This window comes from Engystomops pustulosus, chromosome 9 (assembly GCF_040894005.1).
Source record: "Engystomops pustulosus chromosome 9, aEngPut4.maternal, whole genome shotgun sequence".
Taxonomy (NCBI): Eukaryota; Metazoa; Chordata; class Amphibia; order Anura; family Leptodactylidae; genus Engystomops; species Engystomops pustulosus.
The window spans coordinates 22074737-22100501 of record NC_092419.1 but is presented as its reverse complement, the minus strand read 5'-3'; the positions used below and the strand labels follow the sequence as shown (position 1 = coordinate 22100501).

At 45.9% G+C, this 25765-nt stretch overlaps 1 protein-coding gene across 1 annotated transcript in view; it reads left to right on the top strand.

The window, feature by feature from the left end:
* The first annotated feature begins 11752 nt into the window (after window positions 1-11752).
* The window catches only part of TNMD (tenomodulin), a 33371-nt gene continuing 19358 nt past the window's right edge, over window positions 11753-25765 (top strand). The window contains exons 1-2 of the mRNA XM_072123496.1: window positions 11753-11890; window positions 12048-12185. Of these exons, the coding sequence (XP_071979597.1) occupies window positions 11849-11890; window positions 12048-12185 (180 nt within the window). The 5' untranslated portion in view covers window positions 11753-11848. The remainder of the gene's footprint in view (window positions 11891-12047; window positions 12186-25765) is intronic.

Genomic DNA, 25765 nt, shown 5'->3' with positions numbered 1-25765 from the left:
GTATAAAATATAAGCTGATGCTGAAAATATATATATATATATATATATATATATATATATATCAATATGGTATTAATATGATAATAGCTAAAATGGAAAGAATATATAATGACAGAATTACATATAATAGAACTGTCTACAATATGTAAAACATAATCACAAGTAACATACAATAATGTATAACAAAATGTAGAAAGTAATATTAAATAATATAAAAGCAAAAATAAAATCTGACTTCAATATGGTGCTGAATCTTAGCAGGTTAATTTGTTAACCCTTTTAAAGCATTTTAGACGCCAAACATGCCTCCCCACTGTGCGATCCCTTTAAATGTGTTACATCAGATCCCATTCTGATTAATAGGCGCCTGGTGCATTCACTGGTCTTATCGCTTAAAGGGCACCTACCACCACAAATCTACCTATAAAGGTAGATTGGGTGGTAGGTGGATCATTGGGACGTGAGGATAGCCCTTTTAAGGGCTAATCCTCACGTCCCTGCACTTTTTTGAGAACTTTAATTTGATATTTATTCAAATGTACTTATGTGGCTACCGGGGCGTGGAGTAGCCGCTTATGAGATTACACGAGGCGGCTACTCCACGCCCCGGTAGCCACTTTACTCCTCCTACTCACCCATCTTCGGCGCGCAGCTCCGCGTAGCTGCGCGCCCTCGTCCGGCGAGCCTGCCGTCTGCGCATGCGCAGAAGAGCAGGCCCGCGCCTGCGCGGTCACAACTCCGAAACAGGCGCCGGACGAGGGCGCGCAGCTACGCGGAGCTGCGCGCCGAAGATGGGTGAGTAGGAGGAGTAAAGTGGCTACCGGGGCGTGGAGTAGCCGCCTCGTGTAATCTCATAAGCGGCTACTCCACGCCCCGGTAGCCACATAAGTACATTTGAATAAATATCAAATTAAAGTTCTCAAAAAAGTGCAGGGACGTGAGGATTAGCCCTTAAAAGGGCTATCCTCACGTCCCAATGATCCACCTACCACCCAATCTACCTTTATAGGTAGATTTGTGGTGGTAGGTTCCCTTTAAGGGTTTGTCTTCTTCTACAATTTTCAGACAGCAGACTACACTGGGTTTGTTTGTAGTCTGTAACCATGGGGACACATAGTTCTACCTGGTGGCTGTATACACAATGGGGCAGAATTACTTACCCAGTCCATTCGCGATCCCGTGGCGCGTTCTCCGACGCTGATTCGGGTTCTGCCAGGATTCACTAAGGTCGTGCGCCCGATGTCCACTAGGTGTTGCTGCTGCGCTGAAGTCCGCTGGACTTCACGTCCTCCGTCTCGGTGTATGTGAGTGCTATTTTTGCAACACAATTTTTTTTTAAATTCCGCGGTTTTTCCGAATCCATCGGGTTTTCCGACGGCCCCGTCCCCTGATTTCTGTCACGTGAAACCCGGCGCAGATGCACCAAAATCCGACCGCGCGCCAAAATCACGAGGGAATTCGGCGCAAATCTGAAAAATTCGGGAAACCCGGCTTAAAAACGCGATTCGGACCCTTAGTAAATGTGCCCCATTATGGTGGTATGTTTTATAATGAAACAATTATGCAGAATATTTTATAGTAGCTGCGGTGGAGCTATAAGAAGTGATTGCATAAGTCTCCACACCCTATGGGAGTAATGAGACCAATCCGTCGTCCTCGGCTTCTCCCCCCGTAGTCACACACTTCCCATCATGCCCCAGCCTGCAGAGCCTCTCACTCTGCTCCAGTGTCTTGTGAACCTGGGGGACCGCTCAGCTCCATCCGCGCCTGATGTCACATTCTAATATAAATTCCAGACATTTCAGTCTTACGCTTTTCTTGAGATGCAGATTTGCGCTGAGACGTTGATCTTTCTTCAGGTACCTCTTAATACACAACATCTGGATCTCAGGAAGGGGAGATGTCAGTCTTATACACACAGGTTACAGATGCTGCAGCACTCACTGATGACAATCACAGCTTCTCCTTCTCTCCATCTCTATTCTTTACGCATCACTTTACAATTCCCTGCACGTCACAACTTATATCAAAGCATGAATAGAATTCCAGGAAGACAGTAAGGACTGACACATGGAGAGACATTGAGCCCCATGTATCAGTAGTAGTGCAGTCTGTACCATGTGCAGTCCCTCCTGTGCCGGTGCGGCAAATTATCTGGTGCCACCTGCGCTGCTCGAGAAGTGGCTCCAACTTTTGTTTTGTTGAAGCTTTAACATAGAGGGGAACATTCACCTAACCTTCCGGAGGAGATCACCGAGGGTGCATTGTCCGTGTATAACGCCCTGTGCCGCGATTCACTAAGATCGTGCATCCGATATCCTGCATGTGTTGTTTCCCCGCTCAGGTCCACCGGAGTTCACCTTCTTCCTCCTGGTGCATGTAAGTGCATTGTCTTGCGACACAATTTGTAAATGAAATCCCGCGCTCAGTCTGAATCATTCCGATTTCTGCTGTGTAACTGCGTCAAAATCTGATCGCGTGCAACACAATTCCCTGTTAAGTATCTGTCACAGCCGTGCAAAACCCGAAATCCTATGAAAGTGCGGACCCTTAGTAAATAAGCCCCACAGACAATTCTGTTGCGTCGCAGTAATAAATGTGGTGCACGGTCTGCACCGGAAGAGTGAGAATTTTGTAGCACAGCAGACACAGAGCAGCCGCGACGCAAAACTGGCGCAGACACTTTATAAAAACATGTACAAGCAGTTTCCATGTTCAAACTATTGAAACAATTTAATAAATGTGACCCAATAAGTCATGTGATCCGCTTATATGTAATGTATTCATGCACTTACATTGTGGTGCCATAGTAGTAGAGGAAGTCATCACCTTGGAAGTCTAAGGTCTAATTATGTAGAAAATCCAATAAACCGGAACATCTCATCAGACTCCAGACAGGTGATGAAATTACTAGGTGCAGGCAGAGCCTGGGGCTACAGCGGGGTGGGAGCTTCTACAACCCTCTCCCCTTAGGATACAACTAGGGGTCATTTATTGGAGATGCCGCTAGGTTAGTGCTGTGGGGGCATCTCTGTTCATAACTGATAAAGAGGGGTCCAATAAATGTCAATAAAATGGTAAAAGGGATCTATATTTATAAATCTGATGATTAATAAAAGGGTTAATAGAGGTAGAAGTGCAAATGGTGGGGTGAGAGGGTTGATTCTGTATCAATATGTTTATACAGTATATAGCCAGCACCCCGATATATAGCCAGCCAGACCCCCAGTATATAGCCATCCAGCCCCCCAGTATGCAGTCAGCCTCCCAGTATATAGTCAGCCCGCCTCCCAGTATACAGCCAGTCAGTCCCCCTAGTATACAGCCAGCCTGACCCCCATGTATGTAGCCAGACAGCCCCCCAGTATACAGGAAGCCCCCTGTATATAGCCAACAGCTCTACCAGTATACAAACAGTCCCCCTGTATATAGCCTGCCCCCAGTATACAGCCAGCCAGTCCTCCAGTATACAGCCAGCCAGTCCCCCTAGTATACAGCCAGCCCCGCAGTATATAGTCAGTCAGCTCAGTATATAACCAGCCCCCTATATATAGCTAGACAGCCCCCCCTCCACTATATAGCCAGCCCCCCTGTATATAACCAGCCTCCCACCTGTATACAGCCAGCCACCCCCTTTATACAGCCAGCTCTTCCCATGTATACAGCTAGCCCCTCCCTTGTATACAGCCAGTCTCTCCCTTGTATACAGCCAGCAGGCCCCCTGTATACAGCCAGTCACCCCCCTGTATACAGACATCCACCCCCTGTATACAGACAGCCCTTCCCTTGTATACAGCCAGCCCCCCCTGTATACAGCCAATCACCCCCCCTGTATACAGCCAACCGGCCCCCTGTCTACAGACAGTCACCCCCTGTATACAGACAGCCACCCCCTTCATACAGCCAGCCCTTCCTTTATATACAGCCAGCCCTTTCCCTGTATACAGCCAGCCTCTCTGTTGTATACAGCCAGCCCCTCCATTGTATACAGTCAGCCCGCCCCCTGTATACAGCCAGCTATCCCCTCGTATACCACCAGCCCCTCCCTTGCATACAGCCAACCCCTCCCAGCCCCCCCTATATACAGCCAGTCCCCCACCCCAGTACATACAAATAACAAACCATGTACTCACCTTTCCGACGCTGCCTCACAGCTCCGCTACTTGTTGCAGTCCGAACGGCTGGCAGGACCATGACCCTTGTCGGCGAGCTAGATGCAGCCATCAAAATAGCCACATCTGGCATGCGAGCCATAGGTTCCTGACCCCTGAGCTACAGTGTAATCACTATTCTAAGGGCTCTGCTAGCTGGAAGAGAATGTAATGTTTAGTTTTGAAGAAGAAACAGAGCAAGCGGTACCGGTTACTGTCTTGGTACCTACAGGATATTTTGGAAGCCACATTTTATGGTAGTGCCTTAAAAGAGGCTCATTTTTGTCTTTTCTCCACCCATCCTGTGCTCTTGCAACATCATGGTATTGGGCGGAGCCAGACAAAAGAGGGCAGGGCTCTTACTACATCATGGTAATGGGTGGAGCCAGACAAAAGGGGGCAGGACTCTTACTACATCATGGTAATGGGCGGAGCCAGACAAAATAGGCAGGGCTCTTGCTACATCATGGCAAAAGGCGGAGCCAGACAAAAGGGGGCAGGGATTAGTTTTGCTTGGTGCCACCTGAACCCCCCCTAATACTATGGCGTCATGGGGGAAAGGGCAGTGACAATGTCTGGCCCCATCATCAGACACAAAGTAAAGACTACACAGAATATTACATTGTTTTTCTGAATGGAAAACAAATTTTAAATGCTCAGATGAAACAAATTAAAATATTTTGGTGGAATTTTACTTGAGGCTTTTTATCCCAGAGATTCTCAATCTCAATGAATGGAAAATAAGAAACTGCCAAGAGAAACGGGAGAAGGATCGGATCAGAGCCAAGAGGATCATCGCTGCACATAACACAAATGAAAGGCGTCTGCTGACACATTGTACCAGCTACCACGCACAGCGCAGCCACTGACACTGCTGACAGCTCCACGCCGGCATTTATCAAGAGAGGAATTATAAAAATTAGCTTGTTAATACAGGATCAGTACAGGATAAGTAATGTCATGTATGTACAATAGATTTTGGGGATTTCATTATATATTACATTTTTGTTAAAAGATTGGCACGTTTCCTCCAAATTTTCATGCCTATATCTAAAAAATCATACCATGTTTCCCTGGCAGCACAGTGTCAGGTGGATCAGTTTCAGGCAGCACAGTGTCAGGCAGCACAACGTCAGGCAGCACAATGTCAGGCAGCACAGTGTCAGGTGGATCAGTTTCAGGCAGCACAGTGTCAGGCAGCACAGTGTCAGGCAGCACAGTGTCAGGCAGCACAATGTCAGGCAGCACAGTGTCAGGTGGATCTGTTTCAGGCAGCACAGCGTCAGGTCACAGTGTCAGGTCACAGTGTCAGGTCACAGTGTCAGTCAGCACAGTGTCAGGCAGCACAGTGTCAGCTAGCACAGTGTCAGGCAGCACAGTGTCAGGTCACAGTGTCAGGCAGCACAGTGTCAGGTCACAGTGTCAGGCAGCACAGTGTCAGGTCACAGTGTCAAGCAGCACAGCGTCAGGTCACAGTATAAGACACCACAGTGTCAGGCGGCACAGTGCCAGGTGGATCAGTTTCAGGTAGAACAGCATCAGGTCACAGTGTCAGGCAGCACAGCGTCAGGTCACAGTGTCAGGTCACAGTGTCAGTACAGTGTCAGTCAGCACAGTGTCAGGCAGCACAGTGTCAGGCAGCACAGCGTCAGGCAGCACAGTGTCAGGTGGATTAGTTTCAGGCAGCACAGCTTCAGGTCACAGTGTCAGGTCACAGTGTCAGCACAGTGTCAGGCAGCACAGTGTCAGGCAGCACAGTGTTAGGTCACAGTGTCAGGCAGCACAGCGTCAGGTCACAGTATAAGACACCACAGTGTCAGGCGGCACAGTGTTAGGTCACAGTGTCAGGCAGCACAGCGTCAGGTCACAGTATAAGACACCACAGTGTCAGGCGGCACAGTGCCAGGTGGATCAGTTTCAGGTAGAACAGCATCAGGTCACAGTGTCAGGCAGCACAGCGTCAGGTCACAGTGTCAGGTCACAGTTTCAGTACAGTGTCAGTCAGCAGTGTCAGGCAGCACAGTGTCAGGCAGCACAGCGTCAGGTGGATTAGTTTCAGGCAGCACAGTGTCAGGTCACAGTGTCAGGTCACAGTGTCAGCACAGTGTCAGGCAGCACAGTGTCAGGCAGCACAGTGTCAGGCAGCACAGTGTCAGGCAGCACAGTGTCAGGTCACAGTGTCAGGCAGCACAGTGTCAGGTCACAGAGTCAGGCAGCACAGCGTCAGGTCACAGTATAAGACACCACAGTGTCAGGCGGCACAGTGCCAGATGGATCAGTTTCAGGCAGGACAGCGTCAGGTCACAGTGTCAGGCAGCACAGCGTCAGATCACAGTGTCAGGTCACAGTGTCAGTACAGTGTCAGGCAGCACAGTGTCAGGCAGCACAGCGTCAGGCAGCACAGTGTCAGGCAGCACAGTGTCAGGTGGATCAGTTTCAGGCAGCACAGCGTCAGGTCACAGTGTCAGGTCACAGTGTCAGTCAGCACAGTGTCAGGCAGCACAGTGTCAGGCAGAACAGTGTCAGGTGGATCAGTTTCAGGCAGCACAGTGGCAGGCAGCACAGCGTTAGGCAGCACAGTGTCAGGCAGCACAGTGTCAGGCAGATCAGTTTCAGGCAGCACAGCGACAGGTCACAGTGTCAGTCAGCACAGTGTCAGTCAGCACAGTGTCAGTCAGCACAGTGTCAGGTGGATCAGTTTCTGGCAGCACAGCGTCAGGTCACAGTGTCAGGCAGCACAGCGTCAGGCAGCATAGTGTTTGGTAGCAAAGTGTTGTGCAGCATACTTGTCACGCAGCACAGTTTCAGTCAGCACAGTGTCAGGCAGCACAGCGTCAGGCAGCAAAGTGTCAGGCAGCACAGTGTCAGGCAGCAAAGTGTCAGGCAGCAGAGCGTCAGGCAGCACAGCGTCAGTCATCACAGTGTCAGGTGGATCAGTTTCACGCAGCACAGCGTCAGGCAGCACAGTGTCAGGCAGCACAGCGTCAGGTCACAGTGTCAGGCAGCACAGTGTCAGGTCACAGTATAAGACACCACAGTGTCAGGCGGCACAGTGCCAGGTGGATCAGTTTCAGGCAGAACAGCGTCAGGTCACAGTGTCAGGCAGCACAGCGTCAGGTCACAGTGTCAGGTCACAGTGTCAGTACAGTGTCAGTCAGCACAGTGTCAGGCAGCACAGTGTCAGGCAGCACAGCGTCAGGTAGCACAGTGTCAGGCAGCACAGTGTCAGTTGGATCAGTTTCAGGCAGCACAGCGTCAGGTCACAGTGTCAGTCAGCACAGTGTCAGGCAGCACAGTGTCAGGCAGAACAGTGTCAGGTGGATCAGTTTCAGGCAGCACAGTGGCAGGCAGCACAGCGTTAGGCAGCACAGTGTCAGGCAGCACAGTGTCAGGCAGATCAGTTTCAGGCAGCACAGCGACAGGTCACAGTGTCAGGCAGCACAGTGTCACGCAGCACAGTGTCTGTCAGCACAGTGTCAGGTGGATCAGTTTTAGGCAGCACAGTGTCAGGTCACAGTGTCAGGCAGCACAGTGTCAGGCAGCACAGCGTCAGGCAGCATAGTGTTTGGTAGCAAAGTGTTGTGCAGCATACTTGTCACGCAGCACAGTTTCAGTCAGCACAGTGTCAGGCAGCACAGCGTCAGGCAGCAAAGTGTCAGGCAGCACAGCCTCAGGCAGCACAGTGTCAGGCAGCAAAGTGTCAGGCAGCAGAGCGTCAGGCAGCACAGCGTCAGGCAGCAAAGTGTCAGGCAGCACAGTGTCAGGCAGCACAGCGTCAGGCAGCAAAGTGTCAGGCAGCACAATGTCAGGCAGCACAGCGTCAGGCAGCATAGTGTTTGGTAGCAAAGTGTCAGGCAGCACAGCGTCAGGCAGCACAGTGTCAGGCAGCACAGTGTCAGGTGGATCAGTTTCAGGCAGCACAGCGTCAGGTCACAGTGTCAGGTCACAGTGTCAGTCAGCAAAGTGTCAGGCAGCACAGTGTCAGGCAGAACAGTGTCAGGTGGATCAGTTTCAGGCAGCACAGTGGCAGGCAGCACAGCGTTAGGCAGCACAGCGTCAGGCAGCACAGTGTCAGGCGGATAAGTTTCAGGCAGCACAGCGTCAGGTCACAGTGTCAGGCAGCACAGTGTCAGTCAGCATAGTGTCAGTCAGCACAGTGTCAGGTGGATCAGTTTCAGGCAGCACAGCGTCAGGTCACAGTGTCAGGTCACAGTGTCAGGCAGCACAGTGTCAGGCAGCATAGTGTTTGGTAGCAAAGTGTTGTGCAGCATACTTGTCACGCAGCACAGTGTCAGTCAGCACAGTGTCAGGCAGCACAGCGTCAGGCAGCAAAGTGTCAGGCAGCACAGCGTCAGGCAGCACAGTGTCAGGCAGCAAAGTGTCAGGCAGCAGAGAGTCAGGCAGCACAGCGTCAGGCAGCAAAGTGTCAGTCAGCACAGTGTCAGGCAGCACAGCATCAGGCAGCAAAGTGTCAGGCAGCACAGCGTCAGGCAGCATAGTGTTTGGTAGCAAAGTGTCAGGCAGCACAGCGTCAGGCAGCATAGTGGTTGGTAGTTAAGTGTTGTGCAGCACACTGTTAGGCAGTACAGTGTAAAGCAGCACAGTGTTAGGTAGTACAACATCAGGCAACACAATTTTAGTAGGCACAGCTACAGTGCAGTGTCATGCAGCACATTGTCAGATGGCATAGTCTCAGACAGCACTGTGTCGGTCAGCGCGGTATTAAATAGTACAGTGTTGGTCAGGACAGTGGTGGGTGGCACAACACAATGTCGGGCATTACAGTATTGAGCAGCACAGTGTTGGGCAGTACCATGTTGGACATTACAGTGTCAGGCATTACAGTGTTGAGCAGCAAAGTGTAGTGCGTTACATTGTTGGGCAGCACAGTGTCAGGCATTACAATGTCGGGCACACAGTGTTGGGCAGCACAGTGTTCGGTGTTACAGTGTTGGGCAGCGAAGTGTTGGACGTTACAGTGTTGGGCATTACATTGTTCGGCAGCGCATTGTTGGACGTTACAGTGTTGGGCATTACATTGTTGGGCAGCACAGTGTCGGGTGTTACAGTGTTGGGCAGCACAGTGTCGGACGTTACATTGTTGGGCAGCACAGTGTCGGGCGTTACAGTGTTGGGCATCACAGTGTCGGGCGTTACAGTGTCGGACCTTACAGTGTTGGGCAGCACAGTGTCGGACGTTACAGTGTCGGACGTTACAGTGTCGGGCGTTACAGTGTCGGGCATTACAGTGTCGAGTGTTACAGTGTTGGGCGTCACAGTGTCGGGCACTAAGAAACTTAGAAATTTCCACCGGTGCATGTTTATACTTTAGTTATATAAAATAGACAACAGTCCTACAATGAGTTGCCTCCTAAGAGGAAACATTCCCTGTATGGCGCCAGCTGTATCTTGGGGCTCATATTCAGGGCATCATTTGGGGAAATACTTGTATTGTTACACCTTGTGTGCTGTCAGGCTAGTAAGTTGCTGATAATAACTAATATTATTATTTATATTAACTTTTACAGGGGACTTGTTGACTCTCCAGGACTCCTGTGCATCGTGGCCTCATACAAACTTATAATTAAAGTCTAAAAACATTTGGTATATTTATATTTTGGCATCCAAAGTGCGACAGAATCCGGATCCTGCCAGGATTAACAGATTGGAGACGGTTTCCAGGATCATGTCACTTTACACATCCACCAGGTCACAGCACAGAGCAAAGAGCCAAATATCATCCTGGGATAAAAAAGTAAATTCAAGTTACAGGAAAATATATGAAATTTATTAGAAACACAAATTATGATTATGGATCATATAAAGGCAGCTTAGATACAGCAGCCCAGTTCTATGTTTGGTGGATGCCTATATAATCACAGCTTAGATACACCAACTCGGCTCTATATAATATGGACGGCTGTGTAATGGCAGCTTAGATACAGCAGCTCAGATCTATATATTATAATGAGATCTTAATAATAGAAGATCTATGTATGGGTTTTATAATCTGTAATAGCAGCTTACATACAGCAGCTCAACTATGTATAGTATCCTAGATACACAAGGGGGCAGATTTACTTACCCGATCCCGTCGCGATCCCGCAGTGCGTTGTCCGACGTGGATTCGGGTCGGGCGCAATTCACTAACATCGTGCGTCCGAGTTCCTTCCTGTGTCGCTGCTGCGCCGAGGTCCGCTGGAGTTCACCTGCTTCTTCCTGGTGCATGTAAGTGTTTGATCTTGCGACACAAAACCTTTTTTAAATTCTGCGGTTTGTCCGAATCAGTCTGGTTGTCCAACAGCCACGTCCCCCGATTTCTGTCATGTGCAAGCCGGAGCCGGTGCGCCAAAATCCCGGGGCAATTCGGCACAAAACGGGAATATTCAGGGAACCCGACAAAAGTGCGGCCTTTGGACCCTTAGTAAATTAGCCCCAAGCTCTCTGTACTATCTGGATTAGATACAAGTGATACATAGTAAGAAGTGATTACAGTTACATCCAGTGACATTTTCCTTGATTGTAGAGCTGGGAATGGAGTAAATCTCCTGTATCTCTCCTTAGTCTCGGTGATACAGACGTGTAGTAGGAGAACACTGTATCTGCCACATTGTTCTCCATAGCTTCCATTACTGGACTATATACTGACCGGCTGCTACTTCTTAACAGTAACTTCTGCTACACTAACAGAGCAGGGGGAGGATTTATGATACTTATGCTGCCAGACATCAGGGGAGATTACAGTGTTACTAGAGGGTCACTTGATCCCCTGGTTACTGAATGTAAAACCCATATATATATATATATATATATATATATATATATATATATAGAAGAAGTAAAATCCAAGTCAGCACAATCTTATGGACTCCTAATAAGGAGGGGTGCAGCGCCCACAAAGGTTCTGGCTTGATCCTCTTGTAGATAAATAAAGTAAAAAGCGGGCAGCACTCCATGGTTCAAAATTTCAAAATAAAAGGTGAACTTTATTGAACAAGTGGCGACGTTTCGGTGTGTAACACCTTCATCAAACCTTTGATGAAGGTGTTACACACCGAAACGTCGCCACTTGTTCAATAAAGTTCACCTTTTATTTTGAAATTTTGAACCATGGAGTGCTGCCCGCTTTTTACTTTATTTATATATATATATATATATATATATATTATGGATGTCTGGAGTCACCCAGGACACAGGTGCTGTGTTTAACCCCAATATTGCTAACAGTAGAAGGGAAGCAATGCATCTGCCTACCAAGTAGTGATGGAAAAGGATCATCCATGGGTTATCCCCAGCCTTCCCCTTCTCCAACGGCTCCAAAGACCTAATCTAAATGAATCGTATGCTGCTTCTAGCAGAATTTATAAAGAAAAAATTTAATTAAAAAATATTTATGTAAATTATAAAGAATGTTTTTTAGACTGTTCAACTATCTCTATACTGTATTTATTTCCTAACCCTAGTAAATACATGTGTTAAAAATGAAGAAATTTCCTAATGCTGGAGAAAATTACACCCCTGGCAACAAAAAAAAAAAGTAGTAAAAAGAAAAAAAAAAGTCAGGAATGGCAGATCATTAAGCCAGTGAAATACAATTCCCCTCCCGTGGTCCTGGACCAGCCGCTCAGTTGAAATTTCACAATACGAGCTACTGCTCCCCATCTATCCCTGCCCTGCACACTGTCTCCATAGCAAATATGAAGAAGGATGAAAATCTGGAGGAGAACCGCACACAAAATGTAATTTTTTACTTCTCTTTATTTATTTCAATATATTTTTAAATGTAATAAGTTATAATTTGATACATTGTTTCCTTGATAGAATAAATTGTTGCAAAGTGGCCAAATATTTACATAAAGCAGAGATGTGTTTTATTTTATTTTTTTATTTTTTAAGGGAGAATTATCAAAACCAAAAAAAAGGAATTTCAAAAAATGTGCAATCCTGGCTCTGTCTGTGAGTTTACTCCTGATCCTGACACTTCTCCTGCTGCTGTTTTTTGTGAAGGACTTTTGGAAACAGACGCCAGAAAAGGTGAGAGATTATTTAAAGGGTTTTACTATAGGAAAATTTTATACAAAATTTAAAATGTAATATTTTACTATATAATAATATTTTTTATTATTATTATTGTCATCATCATCATCATAACATTATTCTTACCAGTATTTCAATTTTGTTATTTTTTGGAATATTATTGACCTTTTTTATTGGGGCTTTATATTATTATCTAAACCCCCCCTTAATATTAAGGATTTTTATTATTAGGAGGGGGGCTCCTAATAATAAAAATCCTTAATATTATTTATCCAGAATTTGTTGTCGAACCCAATTGCACTTTTTATTTAAGTTGTATGATGCCCAATTAAGTTTTTGGGTTCCAACTAATGACATATCTCAGCTCCTCACATGGGCACCATATGGCACCACTGAGTGCCCCCTGCCCTGTATGTAGCCATAGGGGCTCTGGATGCTGCAGTGTGCAACTATCACAGTAATTATTAATAATCCTAATTTAAAGGGGTATTAAAGGGGTGGTCCAGCTCTGGCTCCTGCAGTGATGTCACCTTTGGTCTTCTCAGTAGAGACCAGCGGGGGACCCAGGTAAAGCTGGAACCCAATGGAGCAATGAGGTATTAGTGGGGTTTTTCTAGTTTTTGTACATTGTTCTAAGCTATATTTATTAAATAGCTTTTTTTGGCTTTACTAGTTACCTTTTGATATATTTATGGGCCAAATACTGATGGTTTGACTTCATTCACACAATGGGTGTTGTGGAACTCAAGTTTTGTCTCCCCCCCAATATCTGACTCTACCCCTTGGTAATGCCCGGGCCCCACTCTCCTCATCCTCCAGGTGTCACCTCTTCCTTCTCCTACTGTGAGCAGAGCGGAAGAGATTGGGAATTGGACTTGCACCCACTGGGTGAGACAGAGAGGGCGCAGGTTTTCATCCCAATCCAGGTAAACCTGCACCCCCTGGTCCCCTCTGTAGCTATGTGAGAAGTCTTATGGCCTTCCCCAGCAGCAGGATACGATGTATCCTGTATAATCCTGGCATCTTCTTATGTGGCAGAGGTAATAGTGGCCCCTGCAGGTACCGGGGCCCCAGTGCATCTACTTCCTCTGCAGCTGTGTGAGATGTCTTATGGCTTCCCCAGCAGCAGGATACAATGTATCATGTATAATCCTGGCATCTTCTTATGTGGCAGAGGTAATGGTGGCCCCTGCAGGTACTGGGGCCCCAGTGCATCTTCTTCCTCTACAGCTGTGTGAGATGTCTTATGTCTTCCCCAGCAGCAGGATACAATGTATCATGTATAATCCTGGCATCTTCTTATGTGGTAGGGGTAATGGTGGCCCCTGCAGGTACCGGGGCCCCAGTGCATCTTCTTCCTCTGCAGTTATGTGAGAAGTCTTATGGATTTCCCTGTAGCAGGATACAATGTATCATGTACAATCCTGGCATCTTCTTATGTGGTAGAGGTAATAGTGGCCCCTGCAGGTACTGGGGCCCCAGTGCATCTTCTACCTCTACAGCTGTGTGATATGTCTTATGGCTTTCCCAGCAGCAGGATACAATGTATCATATATAATCCTGGCATCTTCTTATGTGGCAGAGGTAATAGTGGCCCCTGCAGGTACCGGGGCCCCAGTGCATCTTCTACCTCTGCGGTTGAAGACGACACAAGAATAAATTACATATTTTCTTCCTTTTTTTTGTACCTGAAATATTTCAGCAATTACTGAGCCGATATTTAAAATTCTCCAAATGTCTAGTAAACGGGAGAGAAGTTGAAACCTATGAGAAATGTTCCAGTAAAACGACTCCATAAAGTTTTATGGCAGAACGTGCACACGCGGAAATATCTGCTCCCCGACGCGCTTCACATTACCTGCTGCCTCCAGGGGGACCAATGGCTTTTCCAGAAGTTTCTATCCTCCTGCCAGAATCTCATGGAAAATAGAGTGTGCGGTGCCACGTAGGACCAGCACACAGATTACCTGAGATTGTAGGATTATACTTGTTAAAGGGGATGTCCAGTCTCTTGATATTGATAACCTTCTCCCTGGCATTCCCAAAAGTTAGATGAGCATAGCTACGGGGATCATCATAGAGTATATGGCCTGAGGTACAGCCCCACTCTCTGTATAGTGGTCAAGTTGTGTCACTGCAGCTCAGCTCCCGCTCAAGTGAGTTAAAGGTGCAGTAACACAACTTGGCCTGTAGTCCTTCCTCTATAATCTAGGAGGTTTGGGAACATATATATATATATATATATATATATATATATATATATATATATATATATATATATATATATATATACATCAAATCCAACATCTTGGGTCCCCCAATACATAATGTAATGGGGTCACAGCAGTCACATGTCCATGAACAGCTTTACAGTGGATATGTTTAAAGGGGAAGTCCAGCTACTCCAGGTTTTGAGTTGATAGGGTCTGATTTTTGGGGTTGGGAGTCCCAAGTGCTCCATATTCACAGCATTAGCACTTTATTCCATTGTGCTACAGATGGCCTCGTCTTCTGCTGCTCCATTCATACAGGGCACAGACAGGATTCTCGTGATCATTGGGGTCTGACTACTATAATGTGTATAGGGGACAGCTGTCTGATCAGTGGGGTCCATCTCTCGGACCCCCACTCATCATGTGGTAGACATTTGTGTGCCCTGTGCCTCTCCATCCAGTTATATAGGAGTAGGTGTAATATCTGTGTTCTGTACACTGATCCATTCATATGGTGCACGTTGGACCCTTCACCTTGTATTCGGTGGGTCGGGCGGTGGGGGGGAGTTTTCAGTTGTGGAACTTCTACAATTATCCTATAGATAGAGGAAATGTCAGAACTACCAGAGCCCCTTAATGAACCAAAAAAGGAAACAGCAGGACAAAACATTTCGGCTTGTGCAGTGCATGTTGGGTAATGTGCATGCTGACTCCTCAGGTCGGGGTCTGTTATTTACACACAATCTGGATCCGTAGTGGGAGGAGACGGAGGAGGAGGATGGGAACCGCTGGAAATCACTGACAAATTTGGATTCTACAAATTCCAAGCAAAGCAAATTCTCTGCTGACATTTTTCTCCACCGCTGATGGAAACTGCAGGAACAGAAAATTCTCCTGTAACCATCCAGAATATTTACCCTGAGCCACAAGAAATCCTGACAATAACGTAATGATGTGAGCGAGGACAGAATAATCAGCATATCCTGTACATAATGTATAATACACACAGTGATGTCACAGTACAGGTATCATACACACAGTGATGTCTCAGTACAGGGATAATACACACAGTGATGTCACAGTACAGAGATAATACACACAGTGATGTCACAGTACAGGGATAATACACACAGTGATGTCACAGTACAGGGGTAATACACACAGTGATGTCACAGTACAGGGATAGTACACACAGTGATATCACAGTACAGTGATAATACACACAGTGATGTCACAGTACAGGTATCATACACACAGTGATGTCTCAGTACAGGGATAATACACACAGTGATGTCACAGTACAGGGATAATACACAGAGTGATGTCACAGTACAGGGATAATACACACAGCAATGTCACAGAACATAAATAATACACACAGCGATGTCACAGAACATAAATAATACACACAGTGATGTCACAGTACAGGGATAATACACACAGTGATGTCACAGAACTTAAATAATACACACAGTGATGTCACAGTACAGGGATAATACACACAGTGATGTCACAGTACAGAGATAATACACACAGTGATGTCACAGTACAGGGATAATACACACAGTGATGTCACAGTACAGAGATAATACACACAGTGATGTCACAGTACAGGGATAATACACACAGTGATGTCACAGTACAGGGATAATACACACAGTGATGTCACAGTACAGGGATAATACACACAGCAATGTCACAGAACATAAATAATACACACAGCGATGTCACAGAACATAAATAATACACACAGTGATGTCACAGTACAGGGATAATACACACAGTGATGTCACAGAACTTAAATAATACACACAGTGATGTCACAGTACAGGGATAATACACACAGTGATGTCACAGTACAGAGATAATACACACAGTGATGTCACAGTACAGGGATAATACACACAGTGATGTCACAGTACAGAGATAATACACACAGTGATGTCACAGTACAGGGATAATACACACAGTGATGTCACAGTACAGGGATAATACACACAGTGATGTCACAGTACAGGGATAATACACACAGTGATGTCACAGTACAGAGATAATATACACAGTGATGTCACAGTACAGGGGTATTACACACAGTGATGTCACAGTACAAGGATAATACACACAGTGATGTCACAGTACAGAGATAATACACACAGTGATGTCACAGTACAGGGATAATACACAGTGATGTCACAGGACAGGGATAATACACACAGTGATGTCACAGTACAGGGATAATACACACAGTGATGTCACAGTATAGAGATAATACACACAGTGATGTCACAGTACAGGGATAATACACAGTGATGTCACAGTATAGAGATAATATACACAGTGATGTCACTGTACAGGGAAAATACACACAGTGATGTCACAGTACAAGGATAATACACACAGTGATGTCACAGTACAGAGATAATACACACAGTGATGTCACCGTACAGGGAAAATACACACAGTGATGTCACAGTACAAGGATAATACACACAGGGATATCACAGTACAGGGGATAATACACACAGTGATGTCACAGTACAGGGATAATACACACAGTGATGTCACAGTACAGAGATAATACACAAAGTGATGTCACAGTATAGGGGCAATACACACAGTGATGTCACAGTACAGAGATAATACACACAGTGATGTCACAGTACAGGGATAATACACACAGTGATGTCACAGTACAGGGATAATACACACAGTGATGTCACAGTACAGGGATAATACACACAGGGATATCACAGTACAGGGGATAATACACACAGTGATGTCACAGTACAGGGATAATACACACAGTGATGTCACAGTACAGAGATAATACACAAAGTGATGTCACAGTATAGGGGCAATACACACAGTGATGTCACAGTACAGGGATTAATACACACAGTGATGTCACAGTACAGGGATAGTACACACAGTGATGTCACAGTACAGGGATAATACACACAGTGATGTCACAGCCTTATAGAATATTCTGGGATGTCACTAGTAGCACATGGTCTGCAGCTGATGCCCCTGTGTATGTCCCTGTGGGCAGATGTGGTGCCCGGCAGGGTGTAGCCAGGGACACACTGGAAATATATAAAATCTACTTTGTGCCAAGACTGAGGGACCTGAGAACATTTGTGGGATTTTCTCAGACTCCAAGTATTTCTCCAAATGTTCAGCCCGGTCTCCTAATTCTGTATTTAATAAAACCATCTGTGGGTGAAGGTTCCGGGTTGGCAGAATAATCCTATATATTTATATACCAGTCTAGACGTCCCTTACAGCGGAGGATTCTATAGGAAGTGCTGGGTTCTATAGAAAGGATTTATTGGATATTTCAAGGTCAGTAAAATTTGTTATATTTTCCTCCTTTAGGGGCGGAATTATTAAAAATACTGCAATACCATGGATGTAAGGTCCTGGATGGTGAAGATGTCAGGTCCTGGATCGTGAAGATGTCAGGTCCTGGATGGTTAGGGTGTAAGGTCCTGGATGGTTAGGGTGTAAGGTCATGGATGGTTAGGATATAAGGTCCTGGATGGTTAGGATGTCAGGTCCTGGATGGTGAAGATGTCAGGTCCTGGATGGTTAGGATTTCAGGTCCTGGGTGGTTAGGGTGTAAGGTCCTGGATGGTTAGGATGTAAGGTCCTGGATGGTTAGGATGTAAGGTCCTGGATGGTTAGGATGTAAGGTCCTGGATGGTTAGGATGTAAGGTCCTGGATGGTTAGGGTGTAAGGTCCTGGATGGTTAGGATGTCAGGTCCTGGATGGTTAGGGTGTAAGGTCCTGGATGGTTAGGATGTAAGGTCCTGGATGGTTAGGATGTAAGGTCCTGGATGGTTAGGATGTCAGGTCCTGGATGGTTAGGGTGTAAGGTCCTGGATGGTTAGGATGTAAGGTCCTTGATTGTTAGGATGTAAGGTCCAGGATGGTTAGGATGTAAGGACCTTGATGGTTAGGATGTCAGGTCCTGTGTGGTTAGGATGTTTGGTCATGGATGGTTAGGATGTATGGTCTAGATTGTTGCAATGTCAGGCCCTGGATGGTTAGGACATAAGGACCTTGATGGTTGGGATGTAAGGTCCTGGATAATTAGTATGTAAGGTCCTGGATGCCTAGGATGTAAGGTCCTGGATGATTAGGATGTCAGAACCTAGATGGTTAGGATGTAAGGTCCTGATATGATTAGGATGTATGGTCCTGGATGGTTAAGATCTAAGGTCCTGGATGGTTAGGATGTAAGGTCCTAAATGGATGGTTAGGATGTAAGGTCCTGATATGATTAGGATGCATGGTCCTGGATGGTTAGGATGTAAGGTCCTGGATGGTTAGGATGTAAGGTCCTGGATGGTTAGGATGTAAGGTCCTGGGTGATTAGGATGTAAGGTCCTGGGTGATTAGGATGTAAGGTCCTGGGTGATTAGGATGTAAGGTCCTGGATCATTAGCCTGTAAGGTCCTGCCTCCACCTATCATGTGGTACTCTCTTATGTCTTGTTATAGGTGAGCGCAGCCTTTGTGTCCCTACAACCGGGTCACCTCCGTGGCTGTCCTGCCCATTATGCAATCCATGCAACTGCAAGGAGCCCCACAGATCAAGGGGCCCCACACAGTGTTGAGTACAGCAGGTTCTTCCTGGCTGTGCAGAGCTATGGCAGAGATGCAAGAAATATACTCAATGCTTTACTATTCAGAGTGAAGCTCCGTGTCTGACAAGACAGAAAAAATGTGGACCAAAAGCATCTGTTACTGCTGAGTCCGAGCCCGCGCCATATTTATTACTGGCATGTGGCACAATTCTGGAGCTTAAACAAAGTGAATTTAAAAAAAAGTTGCCCACTCACCAAGCAGCAGGGGGCGCCAGAAACATGAAGACCTGGCACCAGTTCTGATGACTCTGGCGCCCCCTGCACACTCCACATGACACTGCACTGAGTACAGACTGCACTGGCCCAGTGTCTCTGAGTTTCGCATTGCGTCCTGCAGATTGTATCCATTATCTGCTTGGATTGCGCCAGTTTCTTCAAATATTCGTCTCGGGGTCAGTGATGAAGCTGTGCACAACCACAGACGGAGCTGATCACTGACAGCAACGGAAATATCTCTCCTAGAAAATGTTACTTATTTATATGTTTTAGGTGGAATTGGGAAAAACAAAAAGATTAAAATACAAAAAAATATATGTGTAAAAAATGTTTGAAGGACAGATGGCGAAATAAGGGATTTACCATTATATAAGACGTCAGATGCAGAGGAGACACCAAACTTTCCCACACTCCTGAATGGCATCCTGTATACTGCAAAACCAGGGGAGGGTAAAGCTGGGTACCTCCAATGTTACAGTACTAAGGGATTTGTGGGTTCTGACTCAGTTTTCTTAATTCCAGAAAAATAGCAAATACTGTAATAGAAGGTCTGATTATAAATCTCTCCAAGGACAATATCTTACACTGTCTGCAGAAAGCACAGAGCACAGCAGTGTGAGGACACGCCCAGTGCTCTTGGAGAGGTACAATCCTATAATATTAGTCCATATTTCACAGTCCTGCTGCTACTAACAACACACACAAATGTTTGATTACACATCTCTCCAGAGACAATGGGGCACATTTACTTACCCGTTCCAGTAGCGATCCCGCGGAGCATTGTCCAACGAGGATTCGGGTCTGCTGGGATTGACTACGGTCCGTAGTCTACTACGGACTACGGTCCGATATCCTGCAAGTGTCACTGCTGTGCTGAGGTCCGCCGGAGTTCACTTTCTTCTTCCCGGTGTATATGAGTGCTGATCTTGCGACTCAAATAGTTTTTTAAATTCCGCGTTTTTTCCGAATCAGTCGGGTTGTCCGACGGCCACGCCCCCCGATTTCTGTCGCGTGAAAGCCGGAGCTGTTGTGCCAAAATCCGATCGCGTACGCCAAAATCCCGGGGCAATTTGGTGCAAAAAGTGAATATTCAGGAAACCCGACGAAAGTGCAGCGTTCGGACCCTTAGTAAATGTGCCCCAATATCACCAGCTGTAGAAAGCACAGAGCACAGCAGTGTGAGGACATGTCCCTAGTGTAGTTGGAGAATCTGCAATCCTGATAAAAACATAACTTTCTTAGACTCCTGAATAACAGTTTAGAATGAAAGGAACAATTAGCATCTCAGTCTTCTGGGAAAGCTGGGTTACAACTCCAGGAAGCCTCCACTGTGCGGTGATACAACACATTTCTGATGATTTGTGACATCTCCTGTATTGGTTGTCACCCAGCTGTCCACACTCTATGACTACGACGCACCTAGCGGAGTTTACGGCGGATTGTAACACATTTCACGCTGATCACAGATTGTAGCAGGTGAGAGACAGTCACAGTCTCCACTATTCTTACAATCTCATTTTAGCCAAAAATAACTACTGATATCATTGGGGGTGAACAGCGCGACCATCGCGAGCGAATACACAGCTAATTAGTGTTTCTCATCCCTTATGTTATTCTTACTGTTATGTGAGGACAATTCACTCATTGTTTGCTGTAAGGCGCAGGACGTCCTCCTAAAACCTTCCATGTGTATTTGTATGCGCAGTTACCATAACGCACATGAAATGTGCCACGTTTTTTGCCCCCCTGAGCCCCCATTAGTAGTAAAATACCTCCATATAATAGTAATATTCCCACTATGAACCTGGCTATAGTAGCAATAAGAGAGGAAAAATCCAATTGGATCAAATAGAATTTGAACCAAATTTTCTAAAAAATTTGATGCCGTAAGAATCTCAATCCAACTTTTTTAGCAACGTTCTGAGACCAGGAGGTCGTGGAAGCCTTGTCGGACCTCCTGGATCTGATACTTCATCCTCGTCGTCCTTGAAGTCTGGGATCAGGAGGTTCCAGGTCCCTAGACTAGTCAAGGCAATGGGAGGGAAGGGGCACTACTTTTTAAAAGCTTTCTTGTTTTGGGAAAACAGGGCAATGCATGAGTAAGGACTCCAGAAGGTCCGGTAGGGCTTCCAGAATTTCCTAGTTCAGAACAATCAATAAAAAAAAAATTGGTGACTCAGTTAAAGAATTTTTTTTGGGAGAAATTTCTCATCTTCGTCATCTCCAATACTAATGTCCCTTTACCCCTCACTCCCCACACCAGGAATATCCCTAACTAAATCCACAACCTTTAGACAAGGACACAGATGTAACAACAGCTGGAGGTACGGAGCAGGTGCCTGAGGATTTGCGTCACTTCTTGTTGCCCTTTTATCTTCTGCGCCCAGTTGCCTCCTATGACCCTGGTTTTTACAGAATTTAGCATAACTGCAAATTATCCTGAGCAGGTGATGGATAACATGTGGTATGTGACTTAACTTCCTAAATGAGGACATGGAACTAAATGAGGATATTTAAGAGGTTAATGTCGCAGAATCGTAACATCCGTAACCTTGAAGCCCGAGCACTGATGTCGCCATCTACTAAAGCGATTCTATTCAGTTTACGCTTCTCACTGGTTAAGAAAATGAAATCTGATTGTCACATTATTCCCTAAATTTACCTTCTCCTCAAAAACGAAAATAATAGTAAGAAGTGGTACGTTTCCGGTAATTATGGCGTCCTTCTTGCTGTAGCTGCACAATTTGGCCATTTAGAAGTTCTTGCCACTCGGTGTCTTTGTCCTGTAATTGGCGCTCACCTCCGCCGCGCTGATTGTAGAGATATAATGGCTTTTCTGCCAAGTGTATATCAGAGATCTGCATGGAGCAGGAGGTCAGCGGCAAGGTCACGGATATTACAATGTCTGCCGCACCGGGAACGGCCTTCAAAAGAGACGGAAGGAGCCGAGAAATGGAAAGTGATTAGCGGATAATTTCACTAAGAGCTTCAGAAGATGAAGTAAATCACACACAAGTCTCCTCTGCGAAGCCATCAACGGCCGTCTATAGGCCGAAAACATTGTACCATAGATGGTCCTCACAGAGGAGAAGCCGAAGGAGTCCTGCACATTGTTGTCTCCGCCAGTGTAGTGAATTTTTGTTTTTCACCTTGGCCATTTCAATGTTTATTCGTGTTTTTACCATTGGATAACTTGGAATAGTTTTGGAGAATTTAGTTTTTTATATTTTTAAATCATTAATCATGTTAACTTTTCTTTCCATTTTGAGTATTTTACACTTTCATCATTTTTATTGTTTCAAATTTTTTTTTTATAGTTACAATATTTTTGTATTTTTAACACTAAAGTCTTGTGTTCTTCATTACTGTGATAATAATTAATGCAACTGAAGGGGTTGTGCGGTTGCAGAAATTACCCTGCACGTGCTAGATAATCAAAAGTCAATGGGGCACATTTACTTACCTGTCCCGTTGCGATTCCCGCGGTGCGTTGTCCGACGAGGATTCAAGTCTGCCGCGATTCACTAAGATCATGCGTCCAATTTCCTGCATGTGTCGCCTCCCCACTGAGGTCCGCCGGAGTTCACCTTCTTCTTCTCGGTGTATGCAAGTGCTGATCTTGCCACACAATTTGGTTTTTGAATTCCGCGGTTTGTCCGAATCAGTCGGGTTGTCCAACGTCAACGCCCCCCAATTTGTGTTACATGCAAGCCGGCGCCAATGCGCCATAATCCGATCCCGTGCGCCAAAAAACCCAGGGCAATTCAGTGCGAAACGGTAAAAAGTCTGGAAACCCAACGAAAATGCGCTGATCAGACCCTTAGTAAATGTGCCCCATTGTCCGAAGATCATGCACTGTGCCGCAATTCACTAAGATCGTGTGCCTGATATCCTGCATGTGTCGCTTCCCCGCTCAGGTCCAACAGAGTTCACCTTCTTCTGCCTGGTGCATGTAAGTGCATTGTCTTGTGACACAATTTGAAAGTTAAATCCCGCGCTCAGACCAGAGTCAGTTGGATCATCCAACGGCCACGCCCCCCTGACTTCTGTCATATGGAAGCAGCGCAGCTGTGCCGCAATCCAATCGCGTGCGACACAATACCCAGTTAAATACCTGTTCAAGACGCACAAAACCCAAAAACATTGGGAAGTCCGACGAAAGTGCGTCCGGAGACCCTTAGTAAATGAGCTCCTGTGTCTATAGAGTAGACTCAAAAATTCTGGGGACACTAGAGCAAACAATACCAGGGTACCTATATAGTCAGGCCACTAAACACATGTTACATGTGACAGATTCGGCTCTGCTACATCTATACGCACACTCCATGACCATCGCCTTCAGAAACACTTTCCTGTCTCCATCCTATCTCATCCTGACAATTAATAACCGGTGCTGGGGGGATGATACCTGCATCCGGGACAGCTGTGTGGGGATAGCCCCCGTCTCTCTGGAGCGCTGGGTTATGTACTTACAATGTGGTGGGGGGTCGGCGGGACGTCTCTGAGCGTCTGATAAGGAGATTGTCAGACATGGAGATGCATGTGATTCGTATCCATCAGCCATCACCCGAGGCGCAGAACAAGCTGTTTTTATTTGTCGAATTAATTTGTAATCTCCTTCTAATGAAGTCACATCACAGAACCAGAACCTGTTTAGAGACTGTAATTGCATCAGGAGGCAGAGGAGGGGTGCAAACTCCCAATTCATCCAGGGTACACACTGTCTATAACCAGAGATCCAGAACGGACGAGCAGGCCCCCGGCAATCATGGAGAACAGATGTACAACTACCATGACGACTGTCAATCATCCGGTGCAGAATAGACGGCACCTGCACCACGAAGCAAACATGGATCACTGCCATACATGAAGTGTACTCCCGACTGAATAAGAAGGGTGCACACAGACTGTTGGTGTCCATAGTTTTTCTCAGGTATAAAAGGGGTTAATTATGTACTTTAGGAAGGGGTGGGGTGTTCTGTTTCCCATGATTCAGAGTTTTCTCCTTAACCCTCCCAGCAGTCACTTTAGGGCAGTGGTGGCGAACCTATGGCACGGGTGGCACTCAGAGCCCTTTTTGTGGGCACCCGAGCCATTGCCCCAGCACACCACTGCAGGAAGAAGGATAATGAGTAGACGGGGCTGAAATATCTTTGGAGGAGCTTCTGCTGGCCCCACAATTGTCTGTGTACAGAGGGACACTGGAAAGAAGCTAAAATGATCCAAATTTTCCATCTTGTCCTCTGGAGGCCAATATGATTGAAAGTTGTTGAAGAACAGGCAGCAATAAGTTATTGCTTTTGGTTGGTACCAGACAATAAATAAGGGGGGTTTTGGGTTGCAATTTGGGCACTTGGCCACTAAAAGGTTCGCCATCACTGCTTTAGGGTATAAAAGGGGGAAGTGGTCTAGGGTTCGGCCTCTTTGAACTTCATCTCAAGCTTCCCTCCCTTTTTTTTTATTTTTGAGTGTTTATATTCAATTGTATTGTTCTCTGTTGCTGCTATGTTATGTTGGATTTAATATACTTATATACACTCACCGGCCACTTTATTAGGTACACCATGCTAGTAACGGGTTGGACCCCCTTTTGCCTTCAGAACTGCCTCAATTCTTCGTGGCATAGATACAACAAGGTGCTGGAAGCTCCTCAGAGATTTTGGTCCATATTGACATGATGGCATCACACAGTTGCCGCAGATTTGTCGGCTGCACATCCATGATGCGAATCTCCCGTTCCACAACATCCCAAAGATGCTCTATTGGATTGAGATCTGGTGACTGTGGAGGCCATTTGAGTCCAGTGACCTCATTGTCATGTTCAAGAAACCAGTCTGAGATGATTCCAGCTTTATGACATGGCGCATTATCCTGCTGAAAGTAGCCATCAGATGTTACAGGGTACATTGTGCTCATAAAGGGATGGACATGGGCAGCAACAATACTCAGGTAGGCTGTGGCATTGCAACGATGCACAAGGATGTGCCATTAAAATATGCTGTGACCGTTTTACACCCAACAATAAGCCTCTGCCTCCGTTATTACTGCCTCCGTGGTAGTTTGGTTATTATGATGGCCAAAAGTGCACTTTCATAGTTATTAAGTGTTAATGGGTTTACTACCAATAGTCTAGGAAGAACTCGGCATCAACACAAGATAACACATGAGAGAGCAACTAGTCACAGAGAAACAATACTACTACTCCTATCCTGTATATGGTACAGCATAATACTACTGCTCCTATTCTGTATATGTATATAGGCACAGCACGGTACTACTACTCCTATCGTGTATATATGGTACAGCATAATACTACTGCTCCTATTCTGTGTATGTATATGGACACAGCACTGTACTGCTACTCCTATCCTGCATATATAAGCACATTACAGTACTACTACTCCTATCCTGTATATATGGACACAGCACAGTACTACTACTATCCTATATATTTAGACACAGCACTTTACTACTACTCCTATCCTGCATATGTGGTACA